This window comes from Delphinus delphis, chromosome 20, assembly GCF_949987515.2.
Source record: "Delphinus delphis chromosome 20, mDelDel1.2, whole genome shotgun sequence".
Taxonomy (NCBI): domain Eukaryota; kingdom Metazoa; phylum Chordata; class Mammalia; order Artiodactyla; family Delphinidae; genus Delphinus; species Delphinus delphis.
The window spans coordinates 12,961,783-12,982,379 of record NC_082702.1 but is presented as its reverse complement, the minus strand read 5'-3'; the positions used below and the strand labels follow the sequence as shown (position 1 = coordinate 12,982,379).

At 54.7% G+C, this 20,597-nt stretch overlaps 2 protein-coding genes across 3 annotated transcripts; both read left to right on the top strand.

Moving 5' to 3' along the window:
- The first annotated feature begins 856 nt into the window (after nt 1–856).
- On the top strand, nt 857–7,924 carry TIMM50 (translocase of inner mitochondrial membrane 50). Of its 2 annotated transcripts, XM_060000396.1 has the most exons (12): nt 886–1,004; nt 1,164–1,289; nt 1,932–2,094; nt 2,626–2,657; nt 2,872–2,893; nt 4,361–4,419; nt 4,512–4,631; nt 5,035–5,139; nt 5,249–5,347; nt 6,324–6,480; nt 6,820–6,926; nt 7,715–7,924. In XM_060000396.1, exons 1-12 carry the CDS (start codon nt 897–899, stop codon nt 7,814–7,816), a joined length of 1,200 nt encoding a protein of 399 aa, XP_059856379.1. In that variant the 5' UTR covers nt 886–896; the 3' UTR covers nt 7,817–7,924. The 2 variants fall into 2 exon arrangements, with proteins under 2 accessions (XP_059856378.1, XP_059856379.1); XM_060000395.1 differs by lacking the exon at nt 1,164–1,289 and having other exon boundaries at nt 857–1,004.
- Nucleotides 7,925–12,791: 4,867 nt separating this feature from the next.
- On the top strand, nt 12,792–20,597 carry DLL3 (delta like canonical Notch ligand 3). The gene is made up of 9 exons (XM_059998952.1): nt 12,792–12,883; nt 13,012–13,293; nt 14,149–14,206; nt 15,137–15,379; nt 16,314–16,531; nt 17,611–17,833; nt 19,143–19,722; nt 19,973–20,057; nt 20,397–20,597. The coding sequence occupies exons 1-9, from the start codon at nt 12,815–12,817 to the stop codon at nt 20,400–20,402; spliced, it is 1,764 nt and encodes a 587-aa protein (XP_059854935.1). The 5' UTR covers nt 12,792–12,814; the 3' UTR covers nt 20,403–20,597.

Genomic DNA, 20,597 nt, shown 5'->3' with positions numbered 1-20,597 from the left:
AGTGGGCTTAGTACTTGACCTTTCTTCACTTTCCTCATTTGATATTCACATGTCTCTTTACAAATGTAATATAAACTGTATTATAAAATAGTTCAAATGTTTAAAAAGGTATGTCAGGAGCACCCATGTCCCCACCACCCAGCATAGGAACCATATGTGTACCGGATAGTAAGGACCCACTCGAGCAGCACACCCAGTCCATTCCCCTCCAGAAGTAACCGCACCCTGAATCCTGTCTTTTCCTGACTTTGTACATTTACTACCTTAGTAAATGTCCCTAAATGTTGTGTGGTGATTTACATGTTTTTAAAGTTTACATAAACAGTATGACTTGTTTTCCTCTCAAAATAATTTGAGGAAGATTCATCGTGGTTCCTGTAGCCTCTAATTCATGGACTTCCTCTTAATACCCCGAGTCCGCCAGATACGGGCAGCTGTTCTTTTGGCTGAACCTCCATGAAACTGGCTGGTTTTCCAGACCCATTTTAAGAAGCTCACGGGAGGAGGGGCAAGAAAGGGTTCGGAGAATGGGAAGGAAGACGGATGAGGCCTCTGGGCCGCACGTGAGTAAGAAGGTGTGTGAAGGTGGCTTTCAGGTTTTAGGACAAATCACGCAGCCACAGGTTCCCTCCGTTAGGGCTTCCGCTTCACCTCGGAGCAGTGGGTGTCCGGCGCCGACCTGGGGCGTGGGCGGTGGACCGCCGTCCGGCGCGAGGGGGGCGTGGTGCCGTCTGTCTCCCAGTCCTAGTTGGAGTGCCCGCGGCAGTGCGCCCGCAGCCCTTTGTCTCTCTCGGGCTCCCGTCCACCCGCCCCTCTCCTGCACCTCCCATTGGCCGCGGCCCCGGCCCGGGGCGGGGAGAGAGTGAGGGGGCGGGGTAGCGTGGCGTCAGCGCAAGATGGCGGCCTCAGCGGCGCCGTTCCTGCGATTGCGGAGCGGGCTCCGGCAAGGCGCGCGGGGGCTGTGCGCGAGGCTCGCGACGCCGCCCCCTCGGGCCCCGGACCAGGTGAGCGGGGTGGGGGTGGGGGTGGCCTCCGGGTGCTGGGGCTCCTTCCTGGAGTTCCAGGCGGACCGCCGCCGCCCGGAGGTTCTGGGACGCAGCACCTCAGGGTGCTGAATGGAACACCGCCAGCATTTTGGGTCTCTTCCCCGCTTCCCGGGGTAGGCAGCGCTTGCGTCCCGGGCTAGATGCTTGGGGGCTCAAGTGCGTCCTCTGGACCCCACCTCCTCGACCGCACGTGGGCGCCGGGGGAGGGGAGTCATCTGTTCCCCCATCTCAGTGACTGTTCAGGTAATACTTGAAGGGGAGGATCCGGGGACGCTGGAGTCCCAGCCTGGCCTTGCGGGTATTTCCCCCGCGGTGGTGGTGGTGGTGGTGGTGAGGTAGATGTTCGGGCTTCTGATTTGACCTGCCTCCATCTTGACAGAGACCCAGTCATTCTGACCTCCGGGTCCATTACTTCCGTGCCCTAAGCCGCAGCAAGCGATTGCCCCTCCGGCGCCGCTCCCATTCTCTCCCCCTCCATACCCCGCTACTGTGAGCCCCAGGCGTCCGGAGGACTTAACTCTCCGTCCTATCCCCTTGAGTGTCCTTCATTGTCTTGCTCCAGGAATCCCAGTGTTCAGCTAGGCTCCCTCATCTTATCTCCCTGCCCAGCTTTTTCCGGCTCCAGGCCCTCCAATCTTTTGCTTTTGGGATCCCGGGCACCAGAGCTTGTCAACTCTTGAACCCCTGGGATCCTGGCGCCAGACAGTTTAGTTCTTGACCCTTCTGAGAGACCCAGTCTCCTGCCTGCCCCTCCAGGCACACAACACCTGGAGGCCATGTGGGTGGTTGCTTCCTGGCTCCCAACCTCGATTCTTCTCAGACCAGGGTGCCCAAATCACCCTGACCTTCTTTCTCTCCTCTCTTGGCCAACCTACCCCCTTTCAGTTGCAGGCTACAGAGATTGGGAGCCGAGCAGGCGCTAAGGCCCAGACCCAGGGGCCACAGCAGCAGAGGAACTCGGAGGGTCCCAGCTATGCCAAAAAAGTTGCACTCTGGCTTGCTGGGCTGCTCGGGGCTGGTGGGACCGTGAGCGTCATCTATATTTTTGGTGAGGAACGTACCCTTGCCCACCAGTTTTGTTCTGTTGGCCCGCTATTCTGCTTGGGAACTTCCCCCTCTTTCCCCTAAGGGCTTCACCCGTCTTCATTCCCTGGCTCCTCCCTCAATAGGGCAGCCAACTAGAATTTGGAAATGAGGGAAGCCTCCCTACTGCCTCTCTACTCAACGTTCTACCCTTTCTAGTTGGTTCCTGCACTAAGCTATGGGGGGAGTCAATTGGAAGAGAAGGAAGGATAGGCTGGGCCCACCCCCCTAAGCTACCTCTTCCCTCAGCACCCAAAACTCCAACCGTCCCCCTAGTCCCTTCATTCCTCAGAGACCCAGGAGACTCTGCCCCAGCCCTTCTTGTCTCAGAGGCCCAGGTATCCTGGCTACCAGCCCCTTCCTCTCTCTCAGGAGGCCATGATGTTCTAGCCCGCTTCCCTCAGACCCAGGAGGCTAGGCCCCCTGCCCTTTTCCTTCTGTAAAACCCAGGAGACTGGATCCTCAGTCCTCTCATTCATCACTATCTGCCTTACAGGAAACAACTCTGTGGATGAAAATGGTGCCAAGGTGAGCTGGAGAGAGACCCAGAGCCTTACCAGGGGTCCCATCCTGTGGGTCTCCTCCCATTTGGCCTGTTCAGGCTCTTTCTGGTCTGGGGTGAACCTCTCCCTCCCAGGGACCTTTGCCTACTCTTCCCAGGGCCCTGGAGATTCCTTTTCTGGGTGTGATGGGGTTCTGCCTCTGCCATCCCAAACCCTCCATTTTTCTCTCTACCTCCCAGATTCCCGATGAATTCGACAACGGTGAGTAAACAAGCACAGATTCTGGGGTCCCCTGACCCTCTCTACTGTGCCCTCCCCATTTGGTGCTCCCCCACCCCTCCATTGGGAGGTAGGGGAGTCAGCAGCTGGATGGCTTGGGGGGAGGGGCATACAAAACTCCAGCCCCCTTCCCTGGCCCCTCAGCCCAAGAGCAGATGGTCAGGGACAGATAGATGGGGGAGGGGAATCCTAGGTGGGTGGGAGTGCTTGGGGAGAACTGGGCTTTCTATCGCCAGACACATGACTTCCTGTGCCTTAGATCTGAGCATCTGCAGCCCCTCACCCCCTTCTTTATGACAGCTTCTTTTTTTCCCACCAGGTCCCTACCCCATCCAACTCCTCATTTCCGAAACAATGCCTCCTTCCTTCCTCCCCCTTATGATTAACCAGCTCTTAGGGAGCTTCTGACAAGTTGGATAGTAGAGAGTAGTTGTTAATTTTATCACATCTGGTCCCTCCCAAGAGAAATATAAAATTGGTAGGTCCAGAAAGCCACTTGTGGTAGGGATGTTTGCAAACTGGCATGTTAGTACATTGATTGTTTTAAACTAGGCAGGTAGGTAAGTATGCTGGTTTAACTGGGCAGATGTAGAATCATACTGGTTTAAACAAGGCAGTATACTGATTTAAGTTGGGCAGGTAAACTTGTAGTTTTAAAGTGTGTGTGTTTATTAGCTTAAGTGGTGTTTCGATATTTTGGTTTCAAAAAGGCAGGCCCACAGACAGTAGTTTAACTGCACTAAAAATATTGTATTGAAGAAGGTAGTCATGTAAGATTTCTGTTTTAAACTGGATTTGGTGTATTCACTTATCCAAAATTTGTCAGCCTCAGCCATTCTGATGCTATAGATCATGTAATTCTTTGTTGTAGGGGAGTGTCCTATGCATTGTAGGATGTTTAGCAGCATCCTGGGCCTCTATCCACTAGATGCCAGTATTGTGACGGTCAAAAATGTCTCCAGACATCGCAGAATTTTCTGGGAAGCGAGGAACAAAACTGCTTCTAGTTGAGAACCACTAGTTTAAAGTGTATAGATGTGTGTATGTTTATCGTGGCTTAACTAGATTTCACATACCTGATTAAAGTGGGCACATCTAGAAACCTAGAGGTTCAAAATGGACTAAATATACTGGCATGATGTCAGCAGATTTATTTATATGTATGTGGGATTTAAGTGGGCAGATGTATAAGTATTCTGATTTATATCTGGGGTGGTGTGTGGATATAAGTATTCAGATTAAAACTTGACAGGTGAATGAAAACATTTGTTCATACCTGGCAGTTAGATATGTCATTGCTTTTTATCTTTGTACTCGGAAATGAGCTGTTTCAAACCAGGTGGGTATGTAGACCTGTTTGTATCTGGTAGATAAATAAACCCCTGGTTTGTCCAGGAGGTTGAGCAGTGACTTATCTTGGAATCCCTTTGTGCCCTGGTGTTCTCCTAGATCCAATTCTGGTACAGCAGTTGCGCCGGACATACAAATATTTCAAAGATTATAGACAGGTGAGCAGGAGCCCTGGGCCCAGTCCCTATCCCTTCACCCCCAGCCTCCTGCCTCCTTGTCTGAGTGCCCCCATTACATCTCTCTTTCACAGATGATCATCGAGCCCACCAGCCCCTGCCTTCTCCCAGACCCTCTGCGGGAGCCGTACTACCAACCACCATACACACTGGTTTTGGAGCTCACTGGTGTCCTCTTGCACCCTGAGTGGTCGGTGTGTCCTGGGGAAGGCAGCGGGTTAGGGACACCAGATAGGGCTGGGTGGCCGGCTTATGATGATGTGGTTAAGAGCATAGACTCTGGAGGCCCCAGTTCCACTCTGTGATCCAGGGGAAGAGGTATCACCCCTCATTGCCTTGCTTCCCTCAACTGTGCTACTCCGCAGCCCGGAGGTAGTTGTAAGTGTGCCTTGGCACACAGTAAGTGCCATAGGGGAGTCACGTCCTCCATACTCCTGGGCCCTCAGCCACAGCCATGTGCTCCTGCACCCCTCCGAGAGCCACAGAGATGGAGAGAGCATTCTGGTTCCGGGAATCCCCCGAGACTGGGTCTTTGTCCTCTTGGGGCTACAGGGACCTCCGGGTCTCAGTGTTTCACTGTTCTCACTGCCTTTCCAGCTGGCCACTGGCTGGAGGTTTAAGAAGCGTCCAGGCATCGAGACCTTATTCCAGCAGCTCGCCCCTTTGTATGAAATCGTCATCTTTACATCAGAGACTGGCATGGTGAGGCCCCCGGGGCAGGGGCGGGATGGTCGATGTGGCAGGAGGTGAGGGAGAGCTGCAGGGCCAAGGCTCAGCCTGACCTTGTTCTCCCCCCGACCCCACCCCCCAGACTGCCTTTCCACTCATCGACAGCGTGGACCCCCACGGCTTCATCTCCTACCGCCTGTTCCGGGACGCCACGAGATACATGGATGGGCACCACGTTAAGGTGCCATGTGGGGGCCATGGTGGGGCGCTGGGATTTGGGGGAGGGCTGGCACTTCCCAAAGGAAAGAGGACCTAGCTCTGACCCCAGCCTCAACCTGTTTCTGGTTGAGAAGCAACCGGCTGCTTCTGGTTCTGCCCCAGGTCTGAATCTGGTAGGACACTAGCCTGATGCCAGCCTGGGCTGGGCCTCTACGCCCTTTTCTCTGTCCCAGAATCTGGGAGTGGGAGCAGGGGAAAATGGGGTCTCTCCAAAGAAAACAGTTGGGAGTACGGGGTAGGGACATGACATTTGGAAGTGGATTTTTGTCTCTGTATCTGGAGCTGAGTGTCTCTGGGACTATGTAATTATAATAGTTTAAATGAGACTGTGTTGGAATTTGACTTGGGGTCTGTTGCTGTGACCAATGATATATCCAGGGGTCCAGGAGTCTGTGGGGCTGTGAATGGGCCTCTTTGTGGGTCTTTGTCCAAGTATCCATGGGTCTTGGTGTCTGTTGGGTTTCTCACTGTGTCTTGGGTCTGGGGGTCTGTGTAGTTTTTCAGGGTTCGGAAGGACATGGGCTGTGATTGAGGGTCTTGAAGGGTCTGTCTGGGTACCTGTCTTTGTGTGACTCCCTGTGTGTTGCTGTGGATCAGTCAGCACCTCTATCTGTGAGAAGTTTACAAACGTGCAGCTTGTCACAATCACCTGGGGCAGTGGTTAAATACGCAAGTGCCACCTCCCTCCCCAGGGAACCTCCAAGTCAGCCTGCCTGAGCACCAGGCCCTGGGTCTAGGAATCTGTGTGACTAGCTCCTCTGCTCCCTGCTAGGTTTGATGTCTTCATCCCAGCCTGGTCTTCGGGAGGCCGTGTCGTGATGATCCCAGTGTGTGATACCAAGTGCATGTGTAGTCTGTCCACCTCTCTCTCCCTCTGGGGGTTCCTGGTGGGAAGGGAAGGAGCACAGGCCTTGACCTGACCTGTCATCCACTTCCAGGACATTTCGTGTCTGAATCGGGACCCAGCCCGAGTAGTAGTCGTGGACTGCAAGAAGGAAGCCTTCCGCCTACAGCCCTACAACGGTGTCGCCCTGCGGCCCTGGAATGGCAACTCCGATGACCGGGTCTTATTGGACCTATCTGCCTTCCTGAAGAGTAAGGCTGACCCCTGACCTCCTGGCCTCTGACCCTGGAGCCTTTGACATTCAAGAGGAATGATAAGATGCTTGATTCTGGCTTGTTTTTTATATGAAACCAGGGACTTGCGATGCAGGAGATCCATGAGCATCTTGCAGTCTTTAGAAGCTTCTTAGAATGTCTGGGATGCTTCTCTGAAATGTTTAGGGGATGCCTGGGAATATTCAGGGGAATCCCTTTTAGAATGCTGAGAAATGTTCCACGTAGCTCTGACCCCCCCCGGTCTGACCTTTACCCTTGCGGGCCCTGCCTCCCTCTGACCGTCAGCTGGCTGACCCCCACCTGCTATCCCCACAGCCATTGCTCTGAATGGTGTGGAGGATGTCCGAACTGTGCTGGAGCACTACGCCCTGGAGGAAGACCCACTGGAGGCTTTCAAGCAGCGGCAAAGCCGGCTGGAGCAGGTGAGTCCTCAGCTTCCCAGCGTGGATGGGGGGTGTCACCGTCAGTTCCCCAGGCTCTTGAAGGCGGAGCCCTGGAGCAGCTTGTCTCCACTCTGGCTGTGTGACCTTGAGCAACTGCCTTCTCTTTCACACCACCCGTCCCAGGGGGCCCTTTAATGAGGGGCGAATTGATTCTGCAGCCTGCGCTGAGCACAGGAGGCAGGAAACGCTAAGCATTTGAGATAGGTCCAGAGGCCTTGATGGTCTGGGGGTCCTCGTATTTTGTGGGGTGGGGGTTTGGATCAGGTCTGGGAAGAGGGATCCTCGGACACTTGGCCCAAGGGTTTGGGCAAGGAGTTCTGATGACCTGTGATCCTCTAATTTTTAAGTGGGGATAAGAATATGAATTGAGTCTGAGAAAGAGATTCCGAGGAGTCTAGGCTGAGGTTGATCGAGTTTGGGGTTGTGTTCCTGGCTAGAGCTCCTGAGTACCCAAAGGAGGAATCCCTGGAGATTTGGGCCTGGGGTCCCTCAGCATCCAGACAGGGGTCTTAGGGCTCAAGACTGGGCACTGGGGGCTTAGGGAGTAACATGTTGTAGTCCAGTGTAGGGCCTGGGTTAGGTTCCCAGGGTTCAGGGGACAGGCCCCCTGGGATTTGAGTCTGGGCTTCTGTGGCTCAAAGCTGGCTTTTGCCAGTGTCTGAACTGGGTCCTTAGGTTCTGGGTGCATCCTGTGTCTGGGCTGGGCAAAGGTTTAAGGAAGGTGGCCCCTGGGCTGACTCTCCCACTCTGTCTGCCCCCAACTCCAGGAGGAGCAGCAGCGCCTGGCTGAGCTCTCCAAATCCAGCAAGCAGAACCTCTTCTTTGGCTCCCTTACCAGCCGCTTGTGGCCTCGCTCCAAACAGCCCTGACCTCTGGGCCTCCTCAAACTCAGTGCCTGGGTTCTGGGCCCCAGGCCCAGTGCTCCCAGACCACGGCTTGGCCAACCACATGTCCAATAAAGTTCATCCCAGACGCCACACTGCTGTGTCCGGAGAGTGTCCAGATGGGGGCATCAGGGTGCAGTGTGGGACTCTTCGGGGGTCGTCCCACAGCGGCTGATCGGCTGCTGAGCAGCAAGGGCGCTCTGGGGGGTGATGGTTGGTTTTAACTCTGGCCTGGGAATCCGAAAACCTGTGTAGGGCCCTGCCCTAGCCGTGTCTTCCCATGTGCCACGTGGTCTGTGAAAGTGCATCTCCCTCTTTGGCCCCAGATTCCCTATGGAAAAGAGAAGAGAGGACGGCACTGTGGGTTGAAATACAGGTAGCCGCCAGGCTGCTGTGTAAATGTGTGAAGTGTGGGCGCATGGGGCTTCAGTGGACCAGAGGCTGCCCCGCCCCATCTCACGAGGGCAGCTGCTGCTCAGCTCTGCCAACCATGGCCCTGTGGGAAGGTGGGCCTAGAGTTGCTTGATCTTCTGGTTTTTCAGTAGAAGCCAGGAAAGGGGTTGTTATATTAAATCTCCCAATTTAAAAATGTTGGCTCCTAACTAAAACAGACTGTAGCAGCACTCTGCAGTGGAGCTTTCCGCGATGTGTACCCCGTGTCATGTATCTCCACTGTCCGGTAAAGCAGCCAGTGGCCTCATGGGGCCATTGAGTACTTGAGATGTGGCAAGGGTAACTGAGGGATGAGATTTTTAATTTTGTTTCATTTTAATTAAATAGCCGCGTGTGACTACTGGCTCCTGCAATGGACAGCACATTTGGGTATTATCTAGGAGTGTTGAGTTCCAGACTGGTTGTTATTGGCCGCGCAGCAGCGCAGCATATGGGATCTTAGTTCCCTGACCAGGGATCAAAGCCTGCTGCAGTGGAAACACGGAGTCTTAACCACTGGACCGCCAGAGAAGTCCCTCCAGACTTTTATAAACCCAAATCCAAGTTCGGATCCAAGCTCTATGCCACGTCCTGACTTGTGTGATCACAAGCAAATGAGCAAGTTACTTCCCCTCTCGGTGCCTCAGTTTCCACGTCTGTGAAATAATAGTCCCTACCTCATAGGCTAGGCTTGAAGGCTCAGTGAGGTCCCCCAGGTAGGCACTCAGATGGTAGCTGTATGCACCTTGGGAGCACCTTTCTGCCTCCCTTGCCTCATCTCTAAAATGGGGGCGATGATAATACCCATTGTAATAGAGTGGCTGCGAGGAGTAAATGGGACAGCTCATGCGCAGGCTGCATGTATATTCAGTGGGGCTTATTGTTACCAGGCCATGCTGGTTCTTCCCAGACTGAAATGTCCTGTACCATTTTGGCAGTTGCCTGCCCCCCGGCTGTCTCAGCCTCTCCTGCTCTAGCCAGCATTTAGTGCTTGTACCAGTTAGATACTTTTAAAAACCCTTCCTTGGTATTTGTGAAAAGAATTAAAATGTATTTGAAACTGTGTGGGCCAGATTGAACTTGAACTCTAGATTTTTAAGCAAGGCTCACAGATGTCTACAAATAAGTAACATTTGCAGCCCTCCACCCCCACCCTGAGGTGTACCATTTGTAATCCAGGAGAGAGTTTCCTCGATATCCTCAGGATTCCCTAGCTTGAGAGCATCTGCAGGATTGAGGGAGGGCCTGTGTTTCCTTTGCAGGTGGCTTTGAGTGTTGGAAACTCCTAACTGAAAGCAAGGTATTTGGGGAACATGATCCTGGGGAGAGGGTTTGTGGACGGAGGGAGCCACTGCAAGTAAGTGCTCGCCGACCACAGGGGGTGACCCATGGGACCTTCTGAGAAGCTTTTGAAATGTGACTCAGATCTGTCCATCCACGGGGCATGAAAGGAGGAAGTACGTTTGTCCATTGGCCCGTGGCCCTGGGGGTTAAGGTTAGCACTCTGGGTGGCACATGCTTCAGTGTCCAGTGGGTTCCTCCAAGGCCTCTCCCCGACATTGATGCTGGTTCAGGGATGGTGCTGTCTGTCAGGTCACACCTGCTTAAAGCTGGATGGGAGGAGAAGGTTTGACTTGTGCCAGGTGGCCTCTGAGACGCTGCTTACGTGACATGGCGTAGGATGTTTATATCAAATGCTCGGTGCTAGGGCTGCATTAGGGCGTCATCCAGTGGGCAGGATTGGGCCAGTGTTGAGGCATATCCCAGCAGGGGCTGAATTCCCAGGTTGCACGCCACTTGCAAGCCCTGTGACCCTGGGCAAGGTCTCAAGCATCTCAGTTTACTCATTCATAAGAGGTTAATAATAGTACTTCTCATTTGCTTACTCAACAAATATATCCTAAGTACTGACTGCCAGCCCTCATTTTAGGCACAAGGGTGTACTGGTGAACAAACTAGAGGAAAAGCTCTAGAAAAAAAGGAGCTGATGTTCTCATGGAGGAGACAGAAAGTGGTCAGATATTTCTTGGGGTAAAATAAATGCATACAGGAAAGCATGGTAAGGAGATAGAGTGGTTTGGGAACAGGAGTGCTGTTTTAGATTGAATGGGACAGTCAGAGAAGGCCTCTTGGGAGGGTGTATTTGAGCAGAGACCAGAATGAAATGAGACAAACCATGGGGATATCTGGGTGTGCCAGGCATGGTCACCCCAGGGCCTTTGCACTTTCTATGCCCTCTGCCAGGAATGTTTTTTCCCCAGGATCCATATAGCTCACTCCCTCCCCTCCTTCAGGTCTTTGCAGATGTCACCTCAGCATAGCCTTCTGTGGGCTCTAAGGTGGGCACATAAGGAAAAGTCCTAGATAGCCAAAAAGATGCTTGGAAATCCCTTAAAGTACACGTACAGACTTGAGAGAATTCACATGAAACACTATCGTGCCTGGCAGAAACCCTCAATAAAGGCTGGCTATTTTTACAATCTTTAAAAATTTTGAGCTATCTCAGACGTGGAAATTGTTACCTCCCCAGTTATTATCCACGGCAGGAATTTGCCTTCTCCCACAGCTTCTAATAACTGTCCAGATCTCATTTGAATAGTTCCTGTAATGGGAGGCTCACTCCTTTACCTACCCCAGTACAGGCCCTAATTTGCCTCCCATTAACTGGGGTCCACAAGGTCTGGCTCTGTGCTTTGGGGCCACAGAACCTGTTTGAGTAGGGGGATGTGGAGGGAGGGCCTTAAATGTCAACCTTAGAATTTCAGAAGCTGGGAGGCACTGGGGAGCCATGGAAGAGTCTATGTAGGAGAGGGACATGGTCAGATTTGTGCTTAGAAAGACCTCATAGGCCAGAGTGGTTGGGGCTGGGATAGAGGAGTCCCCAGGGGCTGTGGGAACTCAGAAGAGGTGCCTGACCCCCTTGGGGGGTGTTAGGGAAGGCCTCCTATAGGAGGTGAAGTCTGGTAACAATTTAAAAAGAAGGAAGTGGAAAGAATATATCAAGTAGAAGAAAAACCTGTGCAAAGGAACCTGGGATGTTCTGCACAATTGACCATGGCCCTCCCCTGTTCAAAACCCTTCCATGACTCCCGTCCTCAGGATTATGACAAAACTGTTTAGATTGAGTTCTTTCATTCATTAAAAATGACTGAGCACTTACTGTATGCCTGGCTCTACTGGGCTGTGCTTTATTGAGCACCTTCTCCAAAAGAAAAATATGTACGTATATAATTGAACCTGTATCTCCCCCTATAATTATTAGCTTCTAAGTGTTAAATTTTTTTCTTCTGGAAAAAAAAAAGTTTACTCCATCTAAAGGGCTTTGCTCAGCACCTGGCAGAGTAAATGATTGGGACCGGAGGGCTGGAACATCTGCTCTAACTGGCTTTCCTTGCGGTGGTCCTGGAATACTAAGGAGCTTCTGGAGGGCGCCGGGTGCCCCCGCCCCCCATTCATCCTGGAGTGAGGGAGCGGGCCCCTGATCTGTGAGGACCGAATTTCCTGCCCATTTGCTGCTCACACCTTCCGGAGGCCAAACGGGCAGCCCAGCTGCGGCCCAAAGGGGGAGGGGCGCGGCCGCCCAGCAGATGGCAGCATTTACATACAGCTGGGAGCCCCCTCTGAGGCGGGGGCTGCTCGCCCTAGCGTCTGGTGCATCCGTGATGCGGGTTTGGGGAGGGTGGCTTTGTTTTGGGGAGGGGAAACACACTCGAGCATGCGCGCGTGCTCTCACACACACACACACACACACACACACACGGGTCCACAAAGAACACTGGATCTTCATCGTATCCACACAGGGCTACACTCATGGACCTCCCACACCCAGCCTCCTTCACACACAAACCCTCAGCCATTCACAACCTTGCACAGACCTTACCACACACACAAACACACACAGCCACCTAGAGGCACCTGCACGGACCACAAAGTCACAGGTTCCTATGACTACACACAGTGGCCCAGGAGCTAACACATTTTTGTACACCTGAACAGAGAAGCATCTACACAGCCACAGAATCTCAAAAGTCACACAACCATGAAATCATGTACATCTCCATTCTCCCATGCAGGTGTGTGTGTGCGTGTATACATACACACACACACACACACACACACACACACAGAATCTTAGAATTATTTACAACCTCACAAAGAGGCTTAACCATATACAATTTCAAGCACACGTGGAGCCACACAATCTGACCTAGACACACAATCACAGTCATGTACACCCTCCAGTAGCTCTGGCTCACACACCACACACAGAGTTTTAAAATCATATCCAACCTCACACACAAGCTTAACCCCCCCCCCCACCCTATCCTCAGCCACACAAATCATGCCCACAACCGCATATAAGATGTACACTCACTGCATTGCCTGTGGCCACGACACAGTCTCACGGCTGCTCCAGCACGCTCTCCTTCCCCTGCGACCTCCTCCCCTAGGGTCCCCTGGAGCCGGCGGCTGCCCGAAGGGGCGGAGCTGTCCTCTCAGATATAAGGCTCCGGAGCCAGCAGCTGCAGCTCCCAAGACCTCCGGAAGGCCATGGTCTCCCCGCAGATGCCCCAGCTCCTCTCCCCGACGGTGATCCTGGCGCTCTTTTTCCTTCCCCAGGTCGGAGCCCGAGTGGAAAGGGTGGATGGGAGGGTGTGCGACCCGGGGGTCTTGGGGAGGGGGGCGCGGGGCGGATGAGACGTCTGGGTCCCCGTAGTCCCCTCACCCTGTACCCTTTTCCGCCCCAGACACGGCCGGCCGGCGTCTTCGAGCTGCAGATCCACTCTTTTGGGCCGGGACCAGGCCCGGGCGCCCCGCGGTCCCCCTGCAAGGCCGGGGACACCTGCCGCCTCTTCTTCAGGGTTTGCCTGAAGCCAGGGATCTCCGAGGAGGCCGCCGAGTCTCCGTGCACCCTGGGCGCGGCGCTGAGTGCGCGCGGACCGGTCTACACTGCGCAGCCCGGAGCGCCAGCGCCTGACTTGCCGCTGCCAGACGGCCTCATGCGCGTGCCCTTCCGGGACGCCTGGCCGGTGAGACCCAGCCCCGGGGCACGCTCGTGCTGGGGGCCTTACCCAAACCTCGACTGCCATCTGCCCTCCAACTTCCAAGACTCTGCCCCCTGGGGACCCCAAATTCCCAGTAACTCCATCATCTGGAATCTCACATTCTCAGACCCATAAACCCTACCCATAAACCCAAATTTTCTGATTCCGAATTTCCCTCTAGGGAATCCCAGATCGCAGCCTTGCATGCCTGGAACCCTGAATTCCCAGAACCCCAAACTCACCTTCTAGAAATCCTCAATTCACAGGACCCTACCCCTGTTCCTTGGGGATCCTTAAACACTGGTATCCTCATCTTTGTCCCCAAATTTCCTTGCACCTAGGGAGACTTTCACACTCTGTCTTGGGGACCCCCAATATCCTCTCACCTTATCTCTTCTCAGACCTTCCAGTTGGGGCCTGTATCCATGACTTTTTCACCTCCAAAATCCTACTTCCCATCCCACAACCCCAAAAGCATAAAGGTGAACAGAATTGTTTTTGAATTCTAGATGCTTATGCTTTTGGGCAAGTGACTTTCCCTTTTCCAGCCTCAGTATCCTCATCTGTAAAATGGGATCATCATGGTGCATTACAGTGGTCCCTTTTGAGAGATTCAACCAGGTATCTTGAGTATAGTGCTTACCACATAGTAAGTGCTCAATAAAGAAAGCCAAAACAGTCATTCCTTGCCTGGGCCAGCCTCTGGGAATTGTCCCTTGCCTGTCTGGTCCCTGGAATGGTCATCACTCTTTACCTCTTAAAATCTGGGCTTCATTGAGTACCTACCTGCCCTGACCACTGTCTTCATTCTTCCCTCTCCACCTTCCTCCACCCAACCAGGGCACCTTCTCTCTCATCATTGAAACCTGGAGAGAGGAGTTAGGAGAACAGATTGGAGGTGAGTATCTTCAATTCTGGGATTTCAGTGTAGAGTGTGGGAGAGCCAGGGAGTTGGGGCCCGATGTGAGGTCCAGGAGGGTGACATGGGGCTGTCTGTAGGGTGGGGCATTCATGGGATTGCTGGACCCATGATGTCATCACAGCTCCCGGAGTGTGGTGCTGGGTGTTGACAGCCCCAGGGCTCTTGGCATGTCGACACAGAAGTGTCCTGATACCAGGCAAAGCGGGGTGGGGGCAGGGAGAGGCGGGAAGAAGCTCTCTTACTATCTTGGAGTCGAAGCAGCAGCGTTTCACAGTCCTGCTCTGTCACCATCTGATTTTGAGAACCCAGGGTACAATATGAGTTACTTTCTGGTTCTTGTAGGCAAAGCTCTGTCACCTTGTCCATACAGAGGGCCTCAGGACCCCTTTGGGACGTTGCAGTTTCACCAGAGAGGTTTCAGGGAGGGATATGGGATGATCTTAGCCTTAATTCGAGGGGGACTTTGATGCTATATAAGGCCCGGGGGGGGGGGTTCTGTCACCATTTTGATATAGGAAAATCCTGAGACACAATTTGGGGGTGTTTTTGACCTCACTTCAAAGACCTGTCATTGCCCTTTGGCCATATTAGGGATATCATATGTCCCAGGGTGTTAGGGGTCTCATAGCTACTTTAATATACAAAGATTCTGGGGCAAAATATAGGGGCACTTCGGCTTCTCTGGGAGAACTGTTATCATCATGATGGTCATAGGGTTCGCGTCATCGAAGATCCCAGGGCGCATTAGGGGAGTTTGCAGCCTTGCTAAGTAACTGCCATTCTCAGGACTCAAAAGGGGTGTTTTGGCTTCTTAAGATGGGAAGGGAGAGTGCGAGCCTGCGCGCTCCGTCTCCATCCCGAGACCGCGGCGGGCCGCAGCCTAGCACATCTCCCTTCTCACCTCAGGGCCCGCTTGGAGCCTGCTGGCGCGCGTGGCGGGCCGGCGTCGCCTGTCGGCCGGGAGCCCGTGGGCCTGGGACGTGCAGCGCGCAGGCGCCTGGGAGCTGCGCTTCTCCTACCGCGCGCGCTGCGAGCCGCCGGCCGTTGGGGCCGCGTGCGCGCGCCTCTGCCGCTCGCGCGGCGCCCCCTCGCGGTGTGGCCCGGAACTGCGCCCCTGCCCGCAGATTGAGGACAAATGCGAGGCACCGCGTGAGTCCTGCGTTCAACCCCACCCCATCCCGTCACGGCCCCTCTGGCTCCTTTCACAACCTAGTTACCCTCTTCAGGGAACTGGGGACCCGAGAACCCCTCGCCAGCTTCACTCATGGTCTTCAGCCTGCTCCCATGATCCAGCTACCACTTTCTGGGAAGCTACGGACCCTAGACTTCTCTCCAGCCCTGCCTGGGCACTCCAGCCCCCTTCCCCCTTCCCTCTTCCCAGCACACTTGTCTCCCCAAATAAGAACCGCACACCCATTTCCCACCCTTGTACCCCCAGTTCCTCCCCTAATCCATACCCACACCCCTTTCCAGATGCTCGGACCCCAAAGCTCTTCTAATTCTGGGGCCCTGCCTATCCCCACTCAGGAGCTTTGGAAGCTCCTCCCATCCCCCCCAGGGGTTCCACCATCCTCCCTCCCTGTGATTACACTCTAGACCCCACTGCGTTCTAAAGCTTGGGGTCCCCCAACCCACCCTAGATATCCCAATGTCTGAGCCCCACTGAAGCCCCTAAGACCCCCAGGCTTATCCAGATCCTCCCAGACCTCCCCTAATCCAAGGCCCTCCCATTTCCCCTGAAAGGCCAAGGGTCCCTCCTCAATCCTCTTCCTTCATTCTCCTCTCTCCAAGCTCAGACCTGGGAACCTCCACTCCATTCTCCTTCCAAGAGCACAGACTCTGGAACTCATTGGTCTGGGTTCAGATCCTAGCTGTGCCACTTCCTAGCTGGGTAAATCACCCTGCCTCTCAGGGCCTCAGTTTCCCTGTCTGTAAACTGGGAGTCGCAATACCATCTAGCCCATTGGGTTGACAGTCACAAAGATGAAACAAGTGATGCCCGGAAAGTGCTCAGAAATTTCTCTGATTTCCTATCCTCCCTTCATCAGTATTCCTCTTCCCTCTGCCTCTCCTTCCCCCATAGCGGCATGTCGAGCAGGCTGCAGCCCAGAGCACGGCTTCTGTGAGCAGCCCGATGAATGTCGATGCCTGGAGGGCTGGACTGGGCCCCTCTGCACAATCCCTGTCTCCACCAGCAGCTGCCTCAGCCCCAGGGGCCCATCCTCTGCTACCACTGGATGCCTCGTACCCGGGCCTGGGCCCTGTGATGGGAATCCGTGTGCCAACGGAGGCAGCTGTAGTGTCAGTATCACACACTCCCCCACCCCCCGATCCTGGGTAATACTTTTCCCAGGGAGTCCCCTGTCTGGGGCTCCATGAGACAACAGCCTTGCGGGGGTGGGGGGGCGGCTGGGACAGCTATCAGGGAGGGCTTCCTGGAGGTGTCCAGCCTGCATCTGGGGCCTTGAAGTAGGATGACATGTTGGGGAGAGCAGCCCCAGTGGGTGGCACCTAAAGGTGTAGATGTGGGAATGATGAGGGATCCTATCGGGCCGCAAACTGCCCCGCCTATGGGGTAGAGAACAAGTCAGAGCTCAAGGTAGGGGTGGTGGGGCCGAGTGGGTTGAGGATTAGGGAAGGGCGGGCATCAGAGAAGGCTTCTGAAGATGGACCCGGGCTGGGGCTTCTGAAGTAAGCCCCATTTGGCAGACAGGAGGCGACTGGAGAAGCTAGACTGGACGAGTGGCCTGGGGGAAGCGAAGGTGTGGTGGTGGGAGTGAGCCTGGGATGAAGCAGAGCCTGGTGTGGGCCACCTGGACACTGCCACCACGGGACAGTGAGAAACACTCAGCGTTCAAGTTAGGGGGAGGGCCTGAGAAGGGGAGATCCAGGGAAGGCTCCATGGAGGAGGTGGGCTTAGAGCTGAGACCTGGAATTAGGCCTGGGCCATGAGGACAGCATCGGGGAGGGCAAACAGGGCGGGCAGCATTTGGCAGCAAAGGTGCAGAGGTGGGAACGGGATCTCTCCGGGCCTCCAGAGCCTCCCCTCTGTGGGGTTGGATGTGCAGACCCAGAAACGTGGAACAGAGAGTTTGTCTCGGCCTCAGGGACTTCCTCGGTGAGGCCCCTACACCCTAGGAGGTGGGACTAGACCAGGAGCAGCCCCCCAGTGGTCAAGACTGAGGAAGGGGGGACTTCCCTGGCGGTCCAGTGGTTAAGACTCCATGCTTTCACCGCAGGAGGCATGGGTTCAATCTCTGGTCAGGGAACTAAGATCCCTCATGCCGCACTGGGCGGCCAAAAAAAAAAGAAAAAAGACTAAGGACAGGGATGGGATTTCTAAGGAGATGCTGATCCAAAGTCCTCTTGCCTGTGCTCAGGAGACCCCGGGGTCCTTCGAATGCACCTGTCCCCGTGGGTTCTACGGGTTGCGGTGTGAGGTGAGCGGGGTGACATGTGCGGATGGACCTTGCTTCAACGGCGGCTTGTGTGTGGGAGGTGCGGACCCCGACTCTGCCTACATCTGCCGTTGCCCGCCCGGTTTCCAAGGCTCCAATTGTGAGAAGAGGGTAGACCGGTGCAGCCTGCAGCCATGCCGGAATGGTGAGGTGGGGAGCACAGAGCGGTGAGGGTGGGGAGTGGGGGTCCCTGCATGGTCAGTGGGCAAGAGCAGGGCTTGGCTCACACAGTCCCGGGTGGGGATCCTGACTTTGCCTCCTCTCGGTCTGCAGCTGGGCTCCCCTCTGCCCAGCCTCAGTTTGTTCTTCTGTAAAATGGGCGAGGTGACATTCCTATCTCATAACTATTTATTTAGCATCTACTGTGTGCCAGGCCCTGTTCCGGGGATACAGTAGGGAATGAGATGAAAACCCCCACCCTCACAGAGCTGATGGAGCAGAGAGACAATAAAGAAGATCAATGAGTAAATATAGGAGGTTTTGTGGTGATAAAAACTAAGAATAGGGAATCCCCTGGTGGTTAGGACTCTGTGGTTCCACTGCAGGGGGCATGGGTTCAATCCCTGGTCGGGGAGCTAAGATCCCAAAAGCCGTGAGGTGCCGCCAAAAATAAAACAAACAAACAAAAAAAATGAAAAAAAAAAAAAAAAGCCAGAAGGGGGATGAGAAGTAGTGTGTATGGGGTGGCAGGTTGACATTTTAGCTAGAGTGGGTAAGGAAGACCATGCTGCAGGTAGGGAGGCAGCCGTGGGGGGATATGAGGGAAGAGTATGTTCCAGGCAGAGGGATGAACAAGTGCAAAGACCCTGAGGTAGGAATATGCCTGGTGTGTTCGGCATCGCAGGGAAGCCAGTGTGGTTGGAGCAGAGGGAGTGAGGGTAGGCTGGTGAGAGATGAGGTCAGGCAGGTGACTGGGACAGATCCTGTAGGGCTTCATGGGTTATGGGGAGGATTCTGGTGTTACCCTGAGATGGAGCCAGAGGAGGGTTGGGATGGAGGAAGAATCGGATGGCTTTCTGGAGGAGGGGACACCTGAGCACAGACCTGGAGGATGAGCTCGAGAAGAGAACAGGTGAAAAGAATGAGAGAAAAGGAGGAAGGGAAAAGGGAGAAGAAGGCACGGGCAAAGGCCAGGTGGTTCAAACCCGTCGTTCCAGAACTGTTGAAACTATTTCAGTACGGTTAAAGCCGAGAGAAAAAGAGAAAGAGACCCAGAGAATCAAAGAGGTGTGAGGCCGAGTTAATCCAAGACTTCACCGGGGGAAAAGAGGCGGGTCGGTTTTACAGGCAAACTCCCAGAAGCTGGCCCTAGAGTTAGACGGTAGAGGGGCGCCCAGAGAAAAAATGAGGGCGGGGATCACCGAGCTGAGAAGAAATCGCGGGCAGGCTTCGAGCGGCGGGCCTGGGGGGCTCCCCTCAATCGAGCCGCGCCCCTGACGCCCTCTTCCCCACAGGCGGGCTCTGCCTGGATCTGGGCCACGCCCTGCGCTGCCGCTGCCGCGCGGGCTTCGCGGGGCCACGCTGCGAACACGACCTGGATGACTGCGCCAGCCGCGCCTGCGCCAACGGCGGCACCTGCCTGGAGGGCGGCGGCGCGCGCCGCTGCTCCTGCGCGCTGGGCTTCGGTGGCCGCGACTGCCGCGAGCGCGCCGACCCATGCGCCGCGCGCCCCTGCGCCCACGGCGGGCGCTGCTACGCGCATTTCTCCGGTCTCGTCTGCGCCTGCGCGCCCGGCTACATGGGCGCGCGGTGCGAGTTCCCGGTTCACCCCGACGGCGCAGGCGCGTTGCCCGTGGCTCCGCCGGGTCTGAGGTCGGGGGACCCGCAGCGTTTCCTTTTGCCACCGGCTTTGGGACTGCTGGTGGCCGCGGGCTTGGCCGGCTCTGCGCTCTTGCTGGTCCACGTGCGACGCCGTGGCCCTGGCCGGGATACTGGATCTCGCTTGCTGGCGGGGACACCGGAGCCATCGGTCCACGCGCTCCCTGATGCACTCAACAACATGAGGACGCGGGAAGGTGCCGGGGATGGCCCGAGGTGAGGGGCTTGGCCGCAGACGTAAGCCTTGTCCCTCTCGGCTTCTTGCATCAATCTCCGTAGTGCAATTGGCCTGATTCCTTGATGGGCCTTCCTTGATTGGTCCCTTTCTCTTATCCCAGCTCCAACCTTTTTCTGGTTGGGTCGTTTCACAATTCCTCTGGTTGGCTTTGGGTTCCCTTCCTTGGTGGGTGGGAAAACAAGATATGAGAATTTAAAGTGTCTGGATCTTACTCTTTTCCTCCCGCAGCCCGTCCTCAGATTGGGATCGCCCTGAAGATGGAGACGCTCGTTCGGTTTACGTCATATCTGCTCCTTGTATCTATGCTCGGGAGGTAGTTACCCACCTTTCCCCACCCTGCGCACGTTGGGCATGTTGGGCAGAGGCAGCTCCTGCTTTTCCTGTAGCTCTCCTTTATCTGTAAAATGAAGAGGGTAGTGTCTCTGGAAGGTCCTCTGCCCATTTTTCAGTTTTGACTTAATTTAGTTCTATCTTGCATGCCTTTTGCTATCGTTTTGAGCTACTTGGCATCTTCTCTTTGGATGACCTTTGGGCCTCAAGAGGTCACAGTGGGGAGCCTCAGCCAGAGCTTCTCCACTGATTTCCACTCACTGGGGAGAGGGAGGGGAGGTGGAGGAGCAGACCTTTCTAATGCTTCCTACTTTGTTCCTAGGCCTGAGCTGCCCCTTCTCCATCAGCACCTGGGGACAGAACATGGATATTTTTGTATTCTCTGCTTCAGACACTTTGGAGTTCAAGCTGGAAGAGGTGAAGGGGAGGGTTTTACCATTGGACGTTGTACATAATGGTTATTTATATCCTATCTTTTTCTTTCCCCATCTCTCCAGAGACATCTATAAAGGCTCTTAGTTTG

What these genes read in the sequence shown, in the direction of transcription:
- TIMM50 (XM_060000396.1), top strand. Translation starts at nt 897, where the DNA reads ATGGCGGCCTCAGCGGCGCCGTTCCTGCGATTGCGGAGCGGGCTCCGG. An exon ending in GAGCGTCATCTATATTTTTG is followed by an intron (nt 2,095 to 2,625) that starts GTGAGGAACGTA and finishes TCTGCCTTACAG; the next exon opens with GAAACAACTCTGTGGATGAA. An exon ending in TCCCGATGAATTCGACAACG is followed by an intron (nt 2,894 to 4,360) that starts GTGAGTAAACAA and finishes GTGTTCTCCTAG; the next exon opens with ATCCAATTCTGGTACAGCAG.
- DLL3 (XM_059998952.1), top strand. Translation starts at nt 12,815, where the DNA reads ATGGTCTCCCCGCAGATGCCCCAGCTCCTCTCCCCGACGGTGATCCTG. An exon ending in CGCTCTTTTTCCTTCCCCAG is followed by an intron (nt 12,884 to 13,011) that starts GTCGGAGCCCGA and finishes TTTCCGCCCCAG; the next exon opens with ACACGGCCGGCCGGCGTCTT. An exon ending in CCTGCAGCCATGCCGGAATG is followed by an intron (nt 17,834 to 19,142) that starts GTGAGGTGGGGA and finishes TCTTCCCCACAG; the next exon opens with GCGGGCTCTGCCTGGATCTG.